This window comes from Elephantulus edwardii, unplaced genomic scaffold, assembly GCF_000299155.1.
Source record: "Elephantulus edwardii isolate Elephantulus edwardi_28Jun2011 unplaced genomic scaffold, EleEdw1.0 scaffold00183, whole genome shotgun sequence".
NCBI classification, from domain to species: Eukaryota; Metazoa; Chordata; class Mammalia; order Macroscelidea; family Macroscelididae; genus Elephantulus; species Elephantulus edwardii.
In genome coordinates, this window is record NW_006399933.1 from 5,148,902 (window position 1) to 5,171,741 (window position 22,840).

General features: G+C 38.7%; 1 protein-coding gene across 1 annotated transcript in view; it reads left to right on the forward strand.

Moving 5' to 3' along the window:
* The window catches only part of CACNA2D1 (calcium channel, voltage-dependent, alpha 2/delta subunit 1), a 584,478-nt gene that overhangs the window by 449,874 nt on the left and 111,764 nt on the right, over positions 1–22,840 (forward strand). Inside the window, exons 8-10 of the mRNA XM_006896147.1 lie at positions 6,955–7,024; positions 9,329–9,379; positions 15,654–15,753. Coding sequence (XP_006896209.1) covers positions 6,955–7,024; positions 9,329–9,379; positions 15,654–15,753 — 221 coding nt within the window. The remainder of the gene's footprint in view (positions 1–6,954; positions 7,025–9,328; positions 9,380–15,653; positions 15,754–22,840) is intronic.

Below are 22,840 nucleotides of genomic sequence, written 5' to 3' on the forward strand. Positions count from 1 at the left end.
TTCCAGTAGATCTTAGAGTTGGGCAATGAATAAGGAGGACAAAAGAACAATCGATGCCTTTGAATTGTGTTGTTAATAGAGAGTAATGGATATCCCATGGATTACAAAAAAAAAAAAAACCCACAAAAAAAAACAAAACACAAACAAACAAATGAATTCATCTGTAAGAAAGTCAACTGGAAAGTTTCTTAGAGGCAAAGATGGTGGGAACATCTCACTTGGGGCATATTTTCAGGAGGAACCAACCAGTCCTCGGAGAGAGACATCATTTAGGAAAAGACAGAGGCTTAGCGAAAGAGGGGACCCTAAGGAATGTGGATTGATGCAGTGACTACTTCAGGGGACTTGAGCATGATACTGATTAGGAGGCCGGTACAGGATAGGGCAAGCTTCATGTCTCTTGTTCTTAGGGTCCCTATGAGTCATAGCTTATTCAGTGGCACCTAACAGAACAATTACCACCACAGATAAAATTAGAGGCAGTGGTAGTTCCCTGTTAGAATTCTGATGTTCTATGCAGGAGATCTGGTTCTGAGTCCTGCCCACTGCCCCTCATGTACAGCTACCAGTAGCCTGTCAGTGGAGTCTTTTGTGGTGCTATAATAGGTTTCCCGGAGCTCTGGTGCTGCAGTCTGTAAGGAGAGGAGCTGCACTGCTAACCCAAAGACGTCCCTCTCTGGCAGTTCTAATCCACAGCTAGCTGTTTGGTGGAGAAAGGTGGACAGTCTCCTCTTGCGCAGTTTACAGCCTTCGAAACCCCATTGGAGTCAACTATGTGTTAGTTCCAATCCACATCAGTGAGGGAATTGGGTGAGTGAGAAGTTTTAGCGGAACGTTTAGAGTAAGATGGCCAAGGAATGAGTTGCTTGTCAGTATCCAAAAACTGGTCAATGAAAACTCTGTAAAAACAAAAGTCTGCTCTACAATCCGTCGAGATGATGCAGTGGGAACAGGAAGCCCTTTGTTCCTTTGCAAATGGGACTGCCATGAGTTAGAGCCAATTCCAGCAGCCAACACCACCACAACTAGATGTTGACTAGTCCTAATGTAGCTTCATCGTACATTGAGGGAAGCCACTGGAAGTCTATTGTATTGGCTTCAGGTGTCTCACTGAAGGTGTCCACTCCAAATATACCTGGGATAGCAGTTGTGCTGGCCACTAGGCAGTGTTGGCTACTAGAGTCTACAGTAAGTGTGTGCTGCAGAAGCCACTATGCTACAGAAATCAAGTTCTGAGAAATCCACGTACCCTGTGGGAATGTGTCACCAGATGCTGCACATATTACAAGTGCTAAGCAAACCAGAACTGCAATCTAACCTTTTCTTCATTCACTGGTTCGCCTGCATTACCTCTCTCTGAAAACACTTTGCGCTCTACCATCTGATATGTTGTTGTTGTTATGTGCGACTGAGTCGCTTGCGACTCACAGCGACCCTATGTACAACAGCTCTAAACTCTGCTCTGTCATGTGCCAATCTCACTGTCTCCGACACACTCATCCCGATTGCCCCAGTCACTGAATCATTCTATCTCCCAGAGGGCCTTCCCCTCTTGTGCCTGCCCTCCACCCTCCCAAGCATGATGTCTTTCTCCACGGACCAATCTCTCCTTACAACATGACCAAAGTATGTCAAACGAAATCTCAGAATCCTTGCCTCCAAGGAGCAGCCCAGTTTAACCCTCTCTAGGATGAATCTCTTCGTTTTCTTAGCAGTCCATGGCACCCTCAGCACTCTTCTCCAACACCAAAGCTCAAAAGCATCAATTCTCCTTCTGTCCTCCCTGGTCATTGTCCAGCTCTCTGACACATAACAAGTGATTGCAAAGACCATGGCCTGTACCAGACACACCTTAGTCTCCAGAGACACACCATTGCTCCTGAGTACTTTAGAGAGGGCCCTAATGGCCGACTTTCCCATCGCAATATGTCTTTTAATTTCCTGGCTGCTGGTGCCAGGAGTGTTGATTGTGGAGCCAAGCAGACTAAAGCTGTGGACAATCTCAATCTCTTCACCATCCATCCTGATGCTGCCAGTTGGATACTGTGGGAAAATTAAAGAGGCTGGATCCATTTCTACAGAGTAGAGTACAAAGTAAATTTAGGAGAGGCAGTATATCTATCTCCAGCACAACATTATAAACAAAGTAGAACTTTGTTTATTTAAAACTTTACCACTGAGATTCAAGAAGTTGGGTGTTGGTGAAGAGCAGGTGAAAGGGAACTGGTACATATGTCAGCATGCTGCTTGTCGAATTTCCAGGCAAGAGGGAATTGGTGTTTTGTCTCAGTAGCTCTCATTTTCTACAACTACAAATTGAAAGTATTAAAGCAAGTTCACTTTTTCAGTTGTGAGCTGAATATATGGATTGGAACTGACTTATAGGTGACCAGACCTTCCATTTCAACCTGCCACCAGTGGGTCTTCAGAAGCAATAAACCCCATAAAGCCTCAGAAACCCAAAGGAGGGTCAGGCTTCTGAGGGGAGTAGATTCCCTTTCTTTCTCCCAATGAGAAAACTGATGGATTTGAACCTTCTGCTTTTGGTTGGCAGCACAGCTCCTATCACTAAGCTACCAGAGTTCCCAAATATGATTACTAATTTAAAATTAATAAATCAGTTATTAATGTAACCACTAATAAGGAAAAATTCAGCCAAGGGGGCTCAAAACTTTAAAAAATAATCTCATTGTCTTGTCATCAGAACTGAATCAGTGATCTTCCAGTGATTTTCAGAGGTTATAAATTGCATGGGAGGAGATTGCTCATCTTTCTCCAGTGGTTCAACCATGAGAGAGTCACCATCTCTAGATAAACAACTCCTTACCCACTAGGCCACCAGACTGCCCTACGCTTAGATATGTCAACAATCATTAATAAGAATCTTCTCTAGAGTTCTAAGTCTAAACATATTCAAGGATTAGAACTTCATCAGCATAAAACTAGCATTTAATTTATCAACTTTTTCCCCCATCTGGTTATGTTTGTGTTGTAAAAGGTAAATTGTTGCCACTAGGTGCCATTGAGTCAACTACAACTCTTAGTGACCCTAAGAACTACAGAAGAGAAACTTGCCCTGCCCTGCACTATGGTCAAGTTCTCTGCCATTCTGAGAGCCATTGTTACAGCCACTGTATCTATTATGTCACATAATGTTGTTCACTCACCCTCTAACTTTCCCAGCATTATGTCTTAGTTGCGTTTAAAAGTTTATAAATTACACAACTTGGGTTTTTTTCCATTGCTGGAAATCCTTTTTAAAAATGCAGAATAAACTTAATGTTGAGTTGAATGGGTTTCATGGTTACCCCACCTCAGTTTCTGAAAGTGTTATGACTTTATGGGAGGATATTGCCCCTGCCCCTCTGTCTCCAAGCAGCAACTGGCCACCAATCTTTTGACATGTAAGTGGACACACAGTATTCACTGTGCCATCAGGGAGCCATACAAATTAGGCTGTGAATTTGCTGTAACATTTTAAAACTGTTTTTTTTTTAATTAATGCAAATCTTTCAAATAAACTTTAAGTGAAAAAATATGGAGTTATTTTCATTATAATGGAATCTTTTTTTATTTCTTGACTGTATTAAGATATCTTTATTTTGCTTTCAGATATTTTTGAAATTGACAGTTTAACTAGATATAGGAATTAAGAGTTGAAAATGCATCCCCCATCCGTTGGATTTTTAAATTCATTATCTTCTAGCAAAATGTTTAACATATTTTTTTTGTCCTTGGAAGCATTAGTAATTTATCTATGATTTTTCTGAAATGTGGCATATACAATTCATTTGTAGATTTTTTTTATTGCTTAGTATTTTTATATTTTTCTACTAGCTTATTTACAAAATTCTAATACATTGTTTTCACGAATAAATTCTTTCAATTTCCCTCACCCCATCCACCGAGCAAATTGTATAACCCCATGATTAATCCCTTCCTCCCTCTGCAAACCTCATAGCTCTTCTCCCAACCTCTCCCACCCCTCTTAGATCCTTCTACTCATTCTACAATAATAGTTTTAGACAGTATTTATCCTTATGGGACTGAGTTAGTTAACCAGTGTTCATAGCAGCATTATAATTGAATCTTTTGATTATAATTTTTCAGTACAATTGCTATTTCCAAATATATGAATACTAGGGATTTCTAGCAGGAAGGAGCTGCACTGCAATCCTGAAGGCATGCAGTTCGCAGCCATCAGCTGTATCACGGGAGAAGGATGAGCAATCTTCTACCATGCAATTGACTGCCTCTGAAAACCTGCTGGAGGGTCAGCTATAAGTTGGTTCCAACTTGACATTATACACAACAATCTTAAGAAGGAATCTCTGCAGGAATAGTGCTATGGTAAAGAGTTACATTGCCAACCCCAAAGTATGTAGTTCGAATCCACCAGCTGCCCCATGGAAGAAAATTGAGCAGTTTCCTCCCATGCCATTGCATTGTTGTTATTTAGCATTGAGCTGACTCAGAGGTAGTAAATCTTGTAGGAGGAGATTTCCCATCCTGCACTCGTGGAACAGCTGGTGGATTCAAACCGTGTGCCTTTGGGTTGGCAGAGCAGCTCTTTTCATCGAGGCTACCAGAGCTTCTTCTGAAGTCATTCTAGTGGGTCAGTTATGAGTCAGCTCTGACTCTACAGCATATAACAAGAGGCGTAAAAATATACTATTTCAGGACCACTCTCCAACCTGATGGTCGTTTCTCCTTGTTATCAAGATAGGAACTCCTATACATTGTTGGTGGGATTCTAAAATGGTACAACCACTTTGAAAGTCAATTTGGCTTTCCTCAAAAGCTGAACATATAAATTCCATATGACCTTGCTATTCCACTACTTGGAATATGTTGTTGTTGTTGTTATTGTCGTTGTTATGTGCTGTCGAGTCCCTTGCAACTCATAGCGACCCTATGTACAACAGCCCTAAACTCTGCTCTGTCCTGTGCCAATCGCACTGTCTGCGATACACCCATCCCAATTACCCCAGTCAATGAATCAATCCACCTCATAGAGGGCCTTCCCCTCCTGCGCTGTCCTCTCCACCCTGCCAAGCATGATGTCCCTCTCCAAGGACCGGTCCCTTCTTACAACATGTCCAAAGTATGTTAGATGGAGCCTCAGAATCCTTGCCTCCAGGGAGCCACCCGGTATAACCCTTTCCAGGATGAATCGATTTGTTTTGCTAGCAGTCCATGGTACCCTCAGTACTCTTCTCCAGCACCACAACTCAAAGGCATCAATTATCCTTCTATCCTCCCTAGTCATTGTCCAACTCTGATACATAACAAGTAATAGCAAAGACCATGGCCTGTATCAGATGAACCTTAGTCTCCAGAGAGACACCATTGCTCTTCAGTACTTTGGAGAGGTCCCTAACAGCAGACTTCCCATCGCCATACATCTTTTAATTTCTTGGCTACTGGTGCCAAGAGTGTTGCCTGTGGAGCCAAGCAAACTAAAGCTGTGAACAATCTCAATCTTTTCACCATCCATCCTGATGCTGCCAGTTGGTGTAGTGGTGAGAATCTTGAGAAATGAGGCACAAACAGACTTGTACACCAGTGTTCATAGCGGCATTTTTCACCATCACAAGAACACAGAAACAGCCTAAATGCCCAACCACAATCAAATGGGTTGAGAAATTCAGGTTCCTTCATACAATGGAATACCATGCAGCATGCAGGAGCAATGATTTTTTTTAAATTACTACCTAACATGGGAGGGATTGGAGTGCCTTATGCTAAGTGAATTAACTCAGTCTCATAAAGATAAATAAGACCATTATTGTAGAACTAGTACAAGGATCCAAGGAGGAGAGGGGGGAGCTTAATCATAAGGTCACACAATTTGATGGGTGAAAAAAGGAAAAGGGGGGAAATATGGTGTGAAAAATAATGTGTACAGACTTTATGAACTTTGTAAGTAAATCAGTATAAAATTTAAAAAAATTTAAAAAGAAGAAATCAGTTGCAACATTTCTAGGACACCAGGCATCACTCTTCTTGGGCTGGTTTAAACAGTGCCACCTGGTGGAAGGTTGTACAGAAGTCGGTAGACGAAGTGTGGCGCATGTTCAAAGTTCTGATTTAGCTGGCTTTGGTCACAGGGGATTCTAAATAACAGTTTCTAGTTTATTGAAAGGCTCAAGGATATAGGGCTGGCTTATAGTAAGATACAGCTTTCTTTCATTCCGCAAGAGCCAGTTTTCTTATCCCTACTTGGAATGCTGGTCGTACTTTCAAGATTCACTGTTTTTCTTGTCGCACTGTGTCCCCGCCTGTCCTGGTAACTTACCAGCAGTGCAAGCAAATTGTCAATCTTCTTACAAACCAAGACGGAGTAGCATTTAATGGCACTACAGGCATCAAATCTTTGAAAGCACAATTTCTATTAGTGAAAAGTGAGACTTCTGTTTAAGTATTACATACCTACTCACTGCTGTCAAGTCAGTTTAGATTTGTAGAGATTCTCCATTGGGTTTCCAAGCCTATACATCTCTAAGGGAAGAGACTCCTCATCTTTCACCTGAAGATCGACTTGCAAATTCCACCACGGTGTTTTCAGTTAGCATCCAGACATCTTATGCAACATGCAAATAGGACTTGTAAGTTATGTAGCAGAGAGAGAAAGGAAATGCTTCAACTTTGAACACCTGGTAAAACAATATGAGGAAGACTCTGAAAAAGCCTTAAATTTGCAATTCTGTTCTGAAATAGTGTGGAAAAGAGCACTGGGTTACATTGAGTGGCTTTTGTACTGTAATTATTGTTTCTTACTTTTTAAAAAAAAATGAAAATTTTATACTGGGTTTCCTCCTTTAAAATGAGGTGTTTTTGATGCTGGTTTTATTATTTTACTAGTTTTTCCAATATATTTGTAGAGCACCTATAATAATTTACTTAATCAGGCTCGCTCTCTGTCCCCACCCTCTTTTTTTTTTCTTCTTTTAGCATCTCCATGGGTTGATAATAGTAGAACTCCAAATAAGATTGACCTTTATGATGTACGCAGAAGACCATGGTAAGAAACTTGAAGTGATTCTTATATAGACAGAAGAAAATTCATTTAAAAAATTGCAGTGAATTACTATTTAAAATTATTAAATTATTATTTAAATATAGAATATTAAATTATTATTTAAAGTCCTCTCATGTTTATGTAAAGAAATAGTTAAATGTGGAGAAAAAGATGCATTGCAATGGCGTTTGCTAATGAATATTTTTTTAAATGATTTATCAAATTCATTTTAAATGTATGATCTCTGGAGTTATAGTCAATGTCAGCTCTAAGTCTCTTTTAGCTGCTGGGGATTTCTATTGAAAGGCTCCCAGTTTACTGGGTGTAGAGTCTGACAGAGCAACTAGAGAGAGTTGGAGGTAGTTTGCCTCTGGCAGTGAACTAATGAGAACTGGCCCCAAGGTAAGAGCTGCCTCTAGTTACATGCATATAGATTAGGATTTATTTTCCCAAAATGAAATTTTATTTGTTCCTCACTACTAATGAAATCATTCTCACAGCATGAAATGATATTGATAGCTCTTAATTACATTCACTGCAAAACAACTATTTAACACTTTATTGAGAGATTGCCATATGTAAGATATGAGTAATTTAAAAAAATACATTAATAATGCCTGCCATTTAAACAAATTAATGATTCATGTATGTAGTATACTGCTTTGCATCTCAAGTCAGATCTTTGAGTGGGTTTTAATAAGAACTTCAACTCACTGTCATCAAATTGGAACTGTTAGAATTCTAGCAGATTTCAGGATACAAGGGAGGGCATTGCCCATCTTTTCTTCTGAGCCAGTGATGGATTTAAACGTCTGGAGAGGTACTGCTTTTTCATCAGGAGCACAGCCCCCTGCAAGCCAGGTCACCAGAGCTCCCTTTAATAAAAAAAGCAACACTTAATGAGTAACATTTTCAAAGTATATATGTATGGTGACATTGTTTAAGTAATGCCACATTCTGGACATTCAAGTTATTTCTAACTTTTTGCTATACTTCTCCAAATATTATATAGTTCTACAAATACCAGCTGATTCAAAGGACATGTGTAAAACAAACAAAGTGTGTCATGAATAAGCGAAGGTAAAACCTATATGTCTTGGAAATTTCCATTCCAGTAACAATTAAAAAGACACAGAATAAAAAATAAAATAAAGAAGCTTCAACTTGGGAGTAGTTATGTAAGAAGCAACCACTAGTCTCTATCCAGAACCAAAAATGAAGGAGCTGAGTAAAGATGTATAAAAGAAAGGAAGTCCAAAGGACTAATGGACCCAACTTCCATAACCCTAAGATCCTACCACTTGTGGCCACAGTAACAGGGATAAAAATTGATAGTCCTAGACAGAGTGGGAATAGATAGATTAGAACAAAACTCAAAAACCTAACAATGGCCAGGCTTACTGGCCCAGTCAAGACTGGCAGAACCTCTGAGACTGTGGCCCTTAATTAGTCTTGGAATCTGGAACAGGATTCTCCCTTGTGGCTCACTTTGCAGTCCAACAATAAATAGACAGATGTATTATGTAAACAATTAGACCAGAGAACTCACTTCTTAGATCAACCAACCACCGAAGATCAAAAGTCTAGCATTTGTTTAGGAGCAGTTCTCAGCAGGCAGAAAGGTGCAGGCCAAAAGGATTAATGGAAATTAGAATTGCAGGGAAGAAGTGAGAATATTGTGGATTACATAGTGGGTATTGTAATTAATGTTATAAAATGTTGTAAAATTTTGCTTTGAAAACTCAAATCATAATAAAATAATAAATTTTTTAAAAAGACTTAAAATGCTGAAATAAGTGTCCTAGTTGTGATTTATATGAATACTGATTCTCCATGTTATTAAGAAAATGTGTTGAAGATGTGGTGTTGTTGGGTTTGCCTTTTTTTTCATGTTATCAGCAAGTAACTATTTTTCTGTTTAATCTTTGCTTTTAATATTAATGAAATTATCTGTTATTGACGAAGATAATTTAGCCTAGAGTCAACAAAGTGGAGTAGGTATATTTTTCTTCAGAAAAATATCCTTCTACAAGATTTGTTGTGAATATTAAAATACATCTCTCGTTTTTTTCTTAAAACATTATGAACAACACATTAGAATTATATCTCTAATAGCTCTAATATTATGCGTTTTTAATATTTTTGTCCAAAGTTAACTTATCAAACTGAGAACAGAGGATCCTCCTCAATTGAGATAGATCTTTGTTTCGAAGGGATTTTAATTAAGAGATCAGTCAACATCAACTCAACCAATTTGTGTTTTCGATAATTTAAGAGAAAATAATACTGGTATGGTATTTGTTACAGGTACATCCAAGGAGCTGCATCTCCAAAAGACATGCTTATTCTGGTTGATGTGTAAGTATGAAATATAAGATATTTATTTCTTTATAGAGTGAAATATGTAAGGGAATATATTTCTATATGTTGTTGTTCTTGATTGCCATCGAGTTGAGCACTACTCATAGTGACTCTATGAACAAAAGGCCTGAAGCTTTTCTATAGCTATCAATATTTATCAAAGTTCATAGAGTTTCTAGAGGCATGTTGTTTAGGAAGTTGGTGCCACTCAGCAGTAATATGTGTGTGGTATGAACTGTGTGATACCCAAGTTCCAATGCCATCAAATCTGTTCCAGTCCATTGGGACCCTCCTTTAGTTTTGAGCCCACACATTTCGACAGGGGACTGCTCATATTTCTTTTACAGAGTTGCTGGTGGATATGAACTTCTGAAATCTCCATCAGCAGCCAGATCCATTACATGCTTCCAATCAAACCCCTTGACATGTCTGATAGGTGGAAAGCCCAAGCAAAAACACAGACAAGGAATGTTAAGGCAATGTTTTAACCCAGATAAATAATTTTAAAATAGATGTAATACAAAGACAATCTGTTGGAACTAAAAAGTATTTCTTTTAGAATTGAAAATTGTTGCATGGTTCTCTATTGGAACTTTTAAGGTTTTAAATTCGCTTCAACTTTTGCTTTGTTTAAAACAGTACTATAATAGTACATCGACTGCCATGAAATCACTTATGACTCATAGTGATCCTTCAGTGAGTTTGCAAGGTAAATAAATCTTTAGGAAGGAGAAAACCCATCTCTCCCCTATGGCGGATTCAAGCAATATTTTGCCACTAGCGCTCCTTATGAGATATATTGTTTGTTGTTATGTGCCATTAAGTTGAAACAGGCTTAGAGCTTACCCCCAGTGCTTTTTCAGAAGCTGTAAATCTCATGAAGATATTACCCATGTTTCTTCTCTAGAGTGGCTAGTGGATTTGAACTGCTGACCTTAGCACTTACAGCTCAATAGGCATTGCTGAAGCTAAGTTGTCTTGCTGCACAAAGAGCAAGGGCCACATAGAGCTGGTCATATGTGAGCTTTATCAAATTAACAAAGGGAAATTGTTCCCATCAACAACATTAGCAATACAAACCAATTTTCATGAGGTCAGACTTGTCTCTCACTCTCGCACACTCCTATCTAATTCATTCCACCACCAATTTTACTGCTTTATTGGATCCAGAGTCCAATGAAATAGCTCACAGATCACAAAGAACCATAGTGGGGCAGTCTAAAGGCTATAATTCAGGTTAGGAACAAAGTACAGTCACTCCTTCAGTACAGCTTCTAAAATGTGCTTGTAGGCATGTCAGCCTTGACTTTCATGGATTTAGCCCAGTGTTACAAAGCACTCAGTCCTACCAGTTATGGTTCCCCATTTCCCAGCCTATTCCCACACCCCACGCCAGCCTTTCCAGTCTTTTAATAAACTTATGCAAAGGCTCTTAGTTCTGATTCCTCCAAGGGGTAGCAATCCCAATATCAGCTTTATCTCTTGTCCACTGGTTCTCTGCTGTGGTTGTTGCTCCCATAGGCTCTAGTCCAACTGATACAAGAATCTCTGGCCCTTTTTCCATATGACCCAGCTATTCTGCTGATTGGAATATACCCTGAGAAAATGAGAACTGAGGCACATAAAGAGACTTGTACATCAGTGTTCACAGCAGCATTATTCACCATCACTAGAACATGAAAACAGCCCATATATCCAACCACTATGAAATAGACGGAGAAATTATGGTACATTCACACGATGGAACACTATGCAGCACACAGGAGCCATGATTATATAAATTACTACCTAACTTGGGAGGGACTAGAGAGCATTATGCTGAATGAACTAACTCAGTCCTATAAGGACAAATACTGTATAAGACCATTATTGTAGAACGTGTATGAGGCAATTTGATGGGTGGAGGGAGGGATGAGTAAAGGAAAGAGGAAAGATTCTGTGTGAAAAACAATGTATACGAACTTTGTAAGTTGTTTCCTTATAAAGTGAAAAATAAAAATAAAATTAATTAATAACTAATTAATAAATAATAAATTAATAAAGATAAGTCAATTGTAACATTTTAAAATTTCCCACATCTAAGATTTAACTGGTGCAATGGTGGTTGGTATGTTGGAATCAGTGAGACTGGCTCAAGACAGGGCAGGCTTCAGAGCTACTGTATAAAATAAAAGTTTTCTTTTTTTAAAAAAAGGAATCTCTGGCCTCAAAGGACGCGTTGCATTTTCTTGCTTCTGTGTTGGTCGTGAGGTTCTCCCACTTTATTGTGGAACCCACTCCATTTAAGGACAAGATTACCCAATCCCCCTGTGAACTGACGAGACTGGCCAGTCGCCTGTGGATAGGCTGTTGTGCCCTAGTCACAGATCCCCACTCAGTCCACGGGGTGGAGGCAGACAAGGGCGAGGGAAGCCGTTCTGAGCAGTAAGGCTTACCACCAACCACACCTGCTCCAGAACAGAAATAAGAAACTCAGGCGAACAGCTGGAATCCTATAGTTGGCATGTCGTTGTCAGTGATTCAGTCTCGTTTTAAAAATTTGCTCCTCCAAAAAAAATAAATTTAAAACTTGTTTTTCATTTTAAGGGAAATGCTGAGACACAGGAATGAAGTCCAGGTGTTGTCAATTTCTTTACACGAGGAATTACCTCCGACTGAGATTGTATATCTTTTCTTTCGTTCACCTCTTTTTTCCACTTAAAGTTGAAAATTCAAGTGTAGATTTAGGAAAGACTTACTCTTATTTAGATTTATTCTAATTTACTAAGACTTTTTAAAGTAAAATCAAGGTATTTCAATATTAACTATAAAACCTTAGAATATTTTACCTGAGACAGAAAAAAACTATTTATTTTCATATATTCTCTGCCTCCTTGGAGGGAAAAATTGAAGATGGATATATCCATATCACGGGCAATTGTCAACATTGAAAAATTCCCACATCTAAGATTTAACCAGTGCAGTGGGGGGTGATGTGTCAGAATCAGTGAGACTGGCTCAGAACAGGGCAGGCTTCAGAGCTGCCGTGCGTAGGGTTGCGATGGGTTATAGGAGACTCAACGGCACACAACAACAACAACAAAGAATTAACATGAGTAAGTTTAGTTCTCTAACTTTGGTTAGAGTACTTTGGTCCAACTTGAAAAAGAGCAGATAAATCAGTTGTATGAATCAGTTGTATCAGTAAACTTCAGGGTTATATCTCAGTATATTTTTTAAAATTAATTTAAACCACATGCTATTTTAATTAAATTAGTGTGGGCTAATTTTAGGTCAGTCTTTGTTGTTCCTCTTAAATATAACATATGAGGTGGTGCAGTATTTTACGTTCCATTGTTGTTGTGTACCATCAAGTCAGAACTGACTCAGCTTAACTTCCAGTGGGTTTTTAGAGGCAGTAAATGTCATTTGTCCAATCTCTAAAGATAATATCTCATAGTAAAGTCTGAAGAAATGAAACATTACCCTCAAGTCTAAAAAAAATTACATTTAAGTATCCATATTTTATTTTATCTTTCAAGAATAAGCTTCAAATGTGTGATAATAGAGAAACAAAGATTAGTAGAACATGGTTCCAGATCTCACAGATATATTAGGGAAGCTATACCACATATAAGAACTAAAAGAATTATGGAAAGCAAGCTCTAGTGGCAAGAAGCTCTGCCACAATCCCGAAGGCACACAGTTCAAGGATCAGTTCCGACTCTATGGTACACAACACCACCACCATTGATATCATAAAGCATGATACAACTTGTGAAAGAGCCAGGGCCATGTGTGGATGGCCATATCTAACCTCCTTCAATTCTACAAAGGGGAATTGTCCCCATCAATAACATCGGCAACATAAAGCCAATTCCCATGAGGTCAGACGTGTCTCCCATGCTTCCACACCTTATTCTACTCATTCCAACCCCAATCTTACTGCTTTATTGGCTCCAAACCTATCCAATGTAATAGCTCGCAGATCACAGATCACACAGAACCACATTGTTGCTATTTGCCATCAAGTTGCCCGTGACCCATCGCAACACTGAACCCTGCCCTGTCCTGAGCCAGTCTCACTAATTCCAGGACACCAACCCCCACATCCGCAGTCACTGCTATCAATCTATCTTATCTGGGGTCTTCCTCTTCTGTACTAGCAGATTACCATCAGGGAAGCTAGCAGATTACAATCAGGACAGCTTCCAAAATGTTCTCACATTTTAGCCTTTATGTTCTCAGCCTTTAGCCTTGGGGCTTAAAGACTAAGGTCTGAGTAATGGTCTCTTCAATTACTTGTGAATCTGAAAGTTTGACAATGGATAAGTGTCACAGATTAAGAATTGTTGCCTTTTAGTTTGGTATTGAAGAAAATTATCAAATGTCCCATGGATAGTCGAAAGAATGAACAAATACATCCTGGGAAAAGTACAGCTAGAGTACTCTTTGGAGGCAGATTGGTGAAACTTTGTCTCACGTACTTTAGACATGTTATTAAGAGGGACCAGTCCTTGGGAAAGGATATCATGCTTGGAAAGGTGGTGTATCAGTGAAAAAAGAAAGACGAGTAACAGTGACGATATTAATGAGCTCAGGTATATCAGTGATGAGGAGAGAGACACAGAAAAGGCATGGTGGTGGTGGAGACGAGTACTGAATATTGATGAACTGCCAAAACAGACATATGCTTTGTCTTGGAGGCAAAGATTGGGAAGCTTTGTCACTTACACTTTGGGCATGTTGCCAGGAGATATATTCCTAGGGAAAGGAGATCATGCTTGGAAAGAGAGAATGTCAGTGAAAACAGGATGATCCCCCCAACAAGATGGAGGGGACAGTGACTGCGGGAATGGGGTCAATTGTGTCAGAGATGATGAGAATGGCACACAATAGGTCAAGATTTAAATCTGTTATTCATAGGGTCGCTATGAGCTGTAATTGACTTGATGTACCTTAGAATGACATATATGTTATTCATAGGGTCGCTCTGAGTAGTAATTGATTTGATGGCACCTAAGAACAACAGCAACAAAAATTATTACCTTAGCTTAACATTTTCAGATAATGAGACCTTGAAACAGAAGAAGTCCAAGGAGCATTGTTCTGGGAACACTGGAAAGAGAAGTGAATAAGAGATTTTCTGAATGGGTAGGAAGATTGAAAGGGAGGAGAAAAATCATATAGTTACTAAGTATAGGACAGTGGATTAAATATTAGACTGCAAACCAAAAGGTTGGTAGTTTGAATCCAGCAAACCGTGCATAAAAGAAAGTCAGTCTGCTTGCATAAGATTGATAGTCTGAAACTCAATGGGGCAGAAACTCAATGCAGCCTAAAGGGTCTTTATGATTGTGAATCAACTAGACAATGGTTAAGGTTTTGGTATTACTGAGAAGAGAAAACTGAAATACAAATGTTTTTCAAATAATGAAATAGTTATTTTGGATATTGACCTATAATTGTTTCTCGGACAGCTAGAAGTCTAAATCTCAGCAAGTGTAAAGTGTTGGAGATATGGAAGTTATCTGTAGAACTTCAAAGGGATAGGTTATCTAGGATTACAAAATATGTAGAGAGGCAAGAGAGATGAAGGCTGAACCCAAGAGATTACTTTAGGTCACAGAGTAATGCATTTTGTTCATAGCTGTTATCATAGTTGTTGTGCTACTTTATAAATAGTGGTTTAATCCAGTCAAATAAAGTGCCCTCTGAGGAAGTGATTTTATGCGTTAATCTGTATAGCTCTCACCTCACTCCTAGCTCAATTATTAGAGCTGATATTCAGCATTTCTTTTCTGGATGACTGGATGTGCTTTTCTTGAATGATAATTTGCATGCAGTTTTAAACATATATATATAGATATATATATGATGTTGTTTTGTACTGGCAAGTCAAATCCAACTCATAACTGACTCTCTATTTTAAAGGCAGCAAATCACACAGGAAGAGATTACCTATATTTCTCCTGTAGACCATCTAGTAGATCCAAACTATGTTCCTTTATTTGGATTGGCAGTACAACTCCTTACCACTAAGCCACGATAGATAGATGATAGATTAGATAGATAGATAGATATATAGATAGATAAACAGACGAAGAGAGAGAGATGAGATGGAGAGATAGATAGATGGAAGATGGATGATAGATAGACAAATTATAGATAAGCATACGGACTACTAATCTTTTATAAAAAATATTTTCTACTACTAATTTCAACATTATAATGTCTCATAACATTGTTTAAATGATGAGTAACATGCCTGGGTCTATTTGTTCCTTTATAGGAGTGGAAGTGTTAGTGGACTGACTCTTAAATTGATTCGAACCTCTGTCTCTGAAATGCTGGAAACACTATCAGATGATGATTTTGTGAATGTGGCTTCAGTGAGTAGAAAACTATTTCATTTCCTTGGATTAAATACTATATTTCTCTATTTCTTGCTTATTTAAATATTTTATAAGGTTTCATCATAAGTAAGCTGAAATATCTCTGATCTACTGATGACTGAGTTGATGAGTTCTGTCTTACTTACTAACTCTGTATTTCCTTACCAAAGTTCTTTTTCATTTCTAAGACATTAACACTGAGTGAAGTAACGAAATTAATAGACATAAAGTAATAGAATTCCACAATCTCTTCCAATTGTTATTTTCAATAGGTAACATGAGAACTTTTACCCATTGAAAACTTTATAACTCCTGTTGTTTTAGTTTTTGTTGTTGTTAGGTTCTGTCGAGTTGAGTACGACTCATAGCCAACCTAGGGACAAAAGGTCTGAACCCTGTACTATCCTGTCCCATCCTCATACTTCCTGACCCACAGGGTCCCAATGCATCAGTCACCATGTCAATCCACCTGGTTAAAGGTCTTCCTCTCCTTCACTGACCCCCCACCCTTCCCAGCATCATGTCTTTCTCCAAGGAGTAGCCCTCCTAGCAGCATGCTCAAAGGATCTGAAGTGAACCCTCATCATTCTTGCCGCCAAAGAGCGCTCAGGCTGCACCCTCTCCAAGACATATCTCTTTGTTCTTTTGTCTTTCCCTGGGATGTTCAGTGCTCTTCACCAACACCACAGCTCAAGGGTGTCAATCCGTCTTCCATCATTTTTAGTCATTGTCCAATTCTCAAATGTATAGCAAGTGATCAGAAAGACTAAGGCCTGTATCAGATTCACCCTCTAATAACTTGGAATCTGATAGTGTGATTATGTGACAGTTTTACATATCTGTAGTATATTATAAGTATTTTTTTATTATTAACACATGGATCAGGAAACATTTAAATATGCTGTTTTTAAATTTTTATTTCCCTAAACCATCTTGTATTTACATACTTGTATCTAGATAGCCTTGAGCCCTAGAACAAGTAAATCAAGGAAAAATGAAATTGAGAGAAATATTTTTGTCACAGTTTTATGGTGAAAAGGTGATGGAGTTCTGTAGATAAAACTGAGGATATTTTTGGCTCTAGAAAACCACTGGATAAAGAAAATATTGTATTTTATAAGATAGTATTCTAAAACAAGGATGTCATCCGAAGTTAAAGACTTGGTTACACATTTAAGGAACTGTCATAGTTTTCTATCAGGGTGGTAACGTCTGGTGATGCAGCACACAGAGCCCAAGTGGTTCCTGTGCATGTTTTTATTGTTGTATCACAATTGCCATAATTTATTTAAGAAGCTGGACTCTGTGAAGAAGAATGTAGCATCAGGTTAGGAAGAAGACTCATCAATAACCTTCATAATGTTATGATTCAACCTTGCTTGCTGAAAGTGAAGAGAATTTGAAGCACTTGCTGTAGAAGATTAAAGACTGCAGCCTTCAGTGTGGATTGTATCTCAATGTCAAGAAAATAAATTCTCACCACTGGACTGATAGGAAACATCATGATAGATGGAGAAAAGACTGAGTCTGTCAATTACTTTATCTTCCTTGGATCTATAATCGATATGCTTGGTTTCAACAGCTAAGATACCAAGAGATGTACTGCACTGGTAAAGTCTGTAGTCAGGGATGTCTCCAAACTATGGAGGGACAGTAATGTTAATTTGGGGACTAAGGTGCACTTGATTCAGGCCATGGTCTTTTTAATCACATGCTGTGCTGCCAGGAGCTGGACAATGAATAAGGATGACAGAAGAAGAATTGATACCTGTGAGCTGTATTGTTGGAGAAGAGTATTGAATATCCCATGGACTGCCAAAAGAACAAACAGATACGTCTTGGAGAGGGTATAATCAGAGTGGTCCATGGAGGCGAAGATGACAAAGCTTCACCTCACCTACTTCGGGCATGTTGCTAGGAGAGATCCTTGATTTTTTTTTTATATAATATTTAAAACCACAACAATTCAGTATTTCTACTTGATTTGTGGAATAAGTTATGTGATATTGATCTATGTAATGATAATTAAGGCATCTCTGGCACTGTAACCTGGAGAGAGAGAGAGAAGTGGAGGAGAGGAGAGGCGAGGCGAGGCGAGGAGAGGAGAGGAGGAGTGAGTTGAGCTACAAAATCCCAAAGACACACTGTTCAAGGCCACTAGCTGCTCCAAGGGAGAAGGACAGGCGATAACTACCTTTGAAAATCCTTTGGAGGGTGAGCGTGGGTCAGTTCTGACTCTGTGTTACACAACCACACAACAAATTGTTCTTAATATGCTGATAGTTTTCGTTAAATACAGATGTAATAGTTTGAAAATATTTTTTAAAATCCTTGAAAATACATATTTTATGGGCGAGTTAGGTGTGACTGTTTCATCTCTTTGAAACTTCAATCTAAGACAGTTACAAGTGTACCCTTACTCTTATAATTGCAGAAACACAGGGATAAGGCACTGAGCAAACATAGGAGTGTCTCTAATTGATTTCCATTGTCTTGTGTTTCTCTTCATCCTTAGTTCTAAAATCACATGAGTCATACTGAGAGTAATGGTGCAGTCTACTTCAACACTTTGTTAAGTCACCTAGAGCTACCAGGTAGAAAAGCAAGCAGCCTCTCATTTTTAAGGTTATATTTTTAAATGTCTTCTTGTGAAAAAAAAAAGTAGCAATTTCCTGTTTAAATCATATATAAGATGTGAGAAGGAATGCTTCCTCATTTCCTGGTGTTTCTCCTATCTCCAGAGCTGTTCTTTGTCACAAAAAGGAAGCCTGCTGTTAGGGAAAGCTTAAATGCCAGCATAATATAGCTGTTTTCCCACTAATCTAGTTATATGCTTTGATAGAAGTAAATGGGAGATGATAGGAGCAGCAATTCAATCACAGCACGTTCTGATTTACAGGAGAAGTTTCAGATGTTGATTGAGGGAGTGGAATTTGTTTATGAATGTGAGGAAGCCTGGAGTTTTCCTGAGTAGAGTAAGCCAAGGCGGATGAAAGGAAAATGCATGCTGACTGCAGATAATATGGTAAAACTTAACAACTGAACAAGCTGGTCACAGATTTCAATAAAATCTTAATTTCCTCACTTGAGTATTAGGTGCAAATGTTAACGGTTATAGAAAGGATCTGCAAGTCTGTCTCCTTCAAGAAAGCAATTCTAAGTGATGGTCGTTATAAAATTGTCGGCTTTGTTAACTCATCAGAAGAAGAAACAATGTATCACTTCTTATACTTTTGCTATCAGTTGTAGGATAGAGAAGTTTGTGTTTTTTTAACGTAAGCTCCCGTGTTTGCACAGATCTTAGTCATTAAACAACAGTTCTAGAAGTGACAGTGTGTAAATGCAAGTGGAAACTGAGAAGACAGGGAACTGAGCCAAGTGGTAGAAAGGGAGGGACAAGGAGCCCTTCTCCAGCTGGACGCTGTCCTCTCAATGCAGCTCCTGACCATCTGCAAAACTCCCAAGGCACTCACCTTTCCATGTTTATGATTATACATTTGTGAAAAAGCTATTTGGAACATAATATTCTAGAGACAGTTATAGTGCTTGTCTTCATATAGAATACTCATCAGGGGACAATTATTTCTTGATCTGTATCAAGAGCAACGTGCTGGAATCTTTCAGCTGACCCCATATCCCTGCACTGGCCTCATGGCTGTCTCTTCTCTAATTAACTAACCTACTTTTTACTCTCGTTAGTCAATCCTGCTTGTAGATAGAATTGTATCATAAATAAAGCTCAGCTTTTCAACTGTGACATACTAACAGGACCTTTGAGCAGTAACCCAAGTTTGTGTATCCTCTTTCAAATGGTTAGAATCAAGTCCAATTTCTATATTGTCATTATCGTTATTATGGTTATTATTGCTCTTGTACTGTTGTTTTTATTATTTCCTAACAATATTCCACAAACTATTTGGAAGCAAATCTTCAAAACTTTTGGCATGTTTCTTCGTATTTAAGCATTAGCAGGCAATTTGCTCAGATTTATTTACTCTAAAGGATAGTAAAAATAGATAAATCACCCCCATCCAAGTCACTTCTATTATAGGATAATTACGACACTGTCCCTATTTGGAGTGGAGAGTGGACTGGCTGTCGGCAGGTCCTGTGTAAGATCAGAGGAGCCCTTACCTCAGAATTCTTCTCTTATAGTACACCACATAGTCAGTGCTGGTAACACCTTATTCTCCTCACATTGCCCTGTGGGAATTGAGGAATAAGGAATCATACAAACAAAAACGTTACTCTGGCTACCGCTAGTGCTATGAGTAATGAACCACCCTTTGTTTATGCCCAGAGGCTTTTCATTTTCTGCTAGCACCTGTGAATCCATAGCAGCCTCGCTTGTTAGGCACTTTAATAACAGCCAGTGTCAGAACTGGCTCTGACTTACGTATTGAATCTCATTGCTCATGTCATAATCTGAATTGTTTCTTTTCCTATGTGCTTTAAATTTTATTTCTTTTTCTTAAAATGCATGTACTATGTTCCTACAGAGAAGCATGGTTTACTTAAATTAAGGGCTTAACTTCTGCAGTATATTAACGTCTGCAGTGGGAATGGGATGAGCAATCTCTTCTCAATTAACTGCCTCTGGAAAACTCCCTAGAGGATCAGCTATGGGTCAATTCCACCATGACAGTATTCAGCAACAACCACATACAATGATAATATTGTGATAATAAGGTATGGTATAGTTTGTACTCACAGCAATGCTTCTATTCCAAAACTAATTTTTTTTTTAAATTAGTCCTTGTTTTACCTGTGTGTCAGTGGCAAGGCAGTGTTCGGACAAATAAATTCTAAAAGAGTAACTTCATTTATGTTTTATAAAATAAATTAAATCCCCCATCTGGAATTCATGAAAACTTCTGTTCATCCAAATCTCATGCTGGTCAACAAGTAAGAAGATCTCACATTGATACCTTTGCTGCTTCAAAGTGAAGAAACAGCAGAAGCTTGCTACTGGTAAAAATATCAAATTTCATGCCTCGCCATAGACCTTATAGAAAGACTCATTGCCATTTAGTGAGTACTGACTCATAGCGGATCCACTAGGAAGTTGTTCAGAAGACTGTAAATCTTGCCAGAGGAGATTGTCTATCTTGCTCCTGAGGAGTCACTGGTGAATTCAAACCGGAAGAGAGGTCCACCTTTGAATTAGTAATGCAGCTCCCTAAACACTGTGCTGGCAAAACTCTCTCCCATAAACCTAAGAAGCCAGAATCTGCAGTTAACAGGGTCTCTGGGTAGTTTTCTTTACAGTGCTGTTAAATGTGTTCTTTACAGTACTGTTAAGTGTATCCAAAAGCAGTGAGGTTTATGGCCTTACCGCAAGCAAACTCATTCCCTTCTGGTCTGAACTGATTCATAGCTAAGCCTCCAGTGGATTTTTCAGAGGTTATGAGTTATGTGAGAGGAGATTGTCTGTCTTTCTCCTGCAAAACCACCGGTAAATTCAAACTGCCAAAGATATTCTGCCTTTGGGTTAGAAGTGAATTTTCCTACAGACTAAGCAAAGAGAATTCCCTTTATGCCCTTTTGGAAAGAGGAAATTAGACTGTACATTTGCTGCTGTGAGTCTGTGAGAGTCCCTCCTTATGCGTAGAAACACCACAGATGATAAATAAATCTACTCTGTCCTAAATCATCCCCATGAAGTGTTGAAGATTTGACGATCATGATGACCTTTTGGCTTATTTTTGGAAGTGAATTGTCAGGTATTTCTTCCTCATCCATTTTAGCATAGTCTGCACATTCAGCATCACAACATCAGCTTAACTTCCACTGACAGTAGGGACAGTTGGGTGTAGCTGTTCCTGAGAGGCCTGGCTGGGAATCAAAGAAGGGTCTCCAGCATAAAAGGGAAGAGTTCTATCACTGATACACCCCGGCCCTCCAGGTTACACTGTTGTTGGTGCTGTGAAGTTAATTTTGATCCACCGTGACCCTGTATGAGAGAATGTTGTTGTTATATGCTTATACAGTCCGAGCCCACTCACAGCTGACCTTCTAGGGAATTTTCTTTCAGAGGCAGGAAATTGCACAGGAGGAGACTGTCTATCCTGCAACAGAGCAAGTGGTAGGTTCAATACATGTGCCTTTAGGATTGTAGCAAAGCCTCTTACCACTAGGATACCAGCACTCCCTGAAACAATACAAGAAATTGGAGACCTAATTAAAAGGGGGAAAATTCTGGTTCATGTATAGGAAGACTCAACATTACGAAAATAACAATTCTACCAAGTTTATTTTTGAAGAGTATAGGAATATAAAAATGAAATGTAAGCTACCACCTTCCCTGATCCTAAAACTAACTTTAAAACTCTAGCAATTGCAGCAACATGGAATGGTAAATTGGCAGAAACTTGGGCCAACAGCCTGTGAGAAAAACACAACTTCCCACAGGGTCTCCGTAGCAGCAGATTGCAGGTCTTTTTTTTTTTTCTTGTGGTACAGATGGTGAGCTTGACCTTCTTGTTAATAGGTAGATTCTTAACATTGTACCAATTGGTCTAGTCTAGTCAAGTCTGACTCCCAGTGATGCTCCTTTTGGTTTTCAAGGCTGTTTGTCTTTACAGGACATGACAACCCATCTTTCTTCTTTAGAACAACTGGTGGGTAACTTTTGGTTAGCGGTAAAATTTCTAACACACAGTGTAACATGTAACGTACCATGCCACCAGAGCTCCAGAGGTGTATTTAGCAAAATCTGGCAGGTTTCTATTTGGAACATGTTGTAAATCATCATGTTTTAATTTAGATTTTAAGACTGTGTGGAAATTATTGAACAATATCATTAATACCGCATTCAAGCAAGATTCTGCTGAAAATTATCCAAAATGATATTAAAAAAATAAAAATTTAAAAAGTAACTTATGTTCTTTCATATAAAAATGGAGATAGGTCCCATACCTTTTCAACCTATATGCAGAACAGATTATGCAGGAGGCTGGGCTCTATGAGGAGAAATGTGGGGTCACGATTGGTGGACGATTTATCAACAATCTGCGTTATGCGGATGACACAACCCTGCTTGCTGAAACTGAAGAGGACCTGAAGCTCCTGCTGCAGAGTGTCA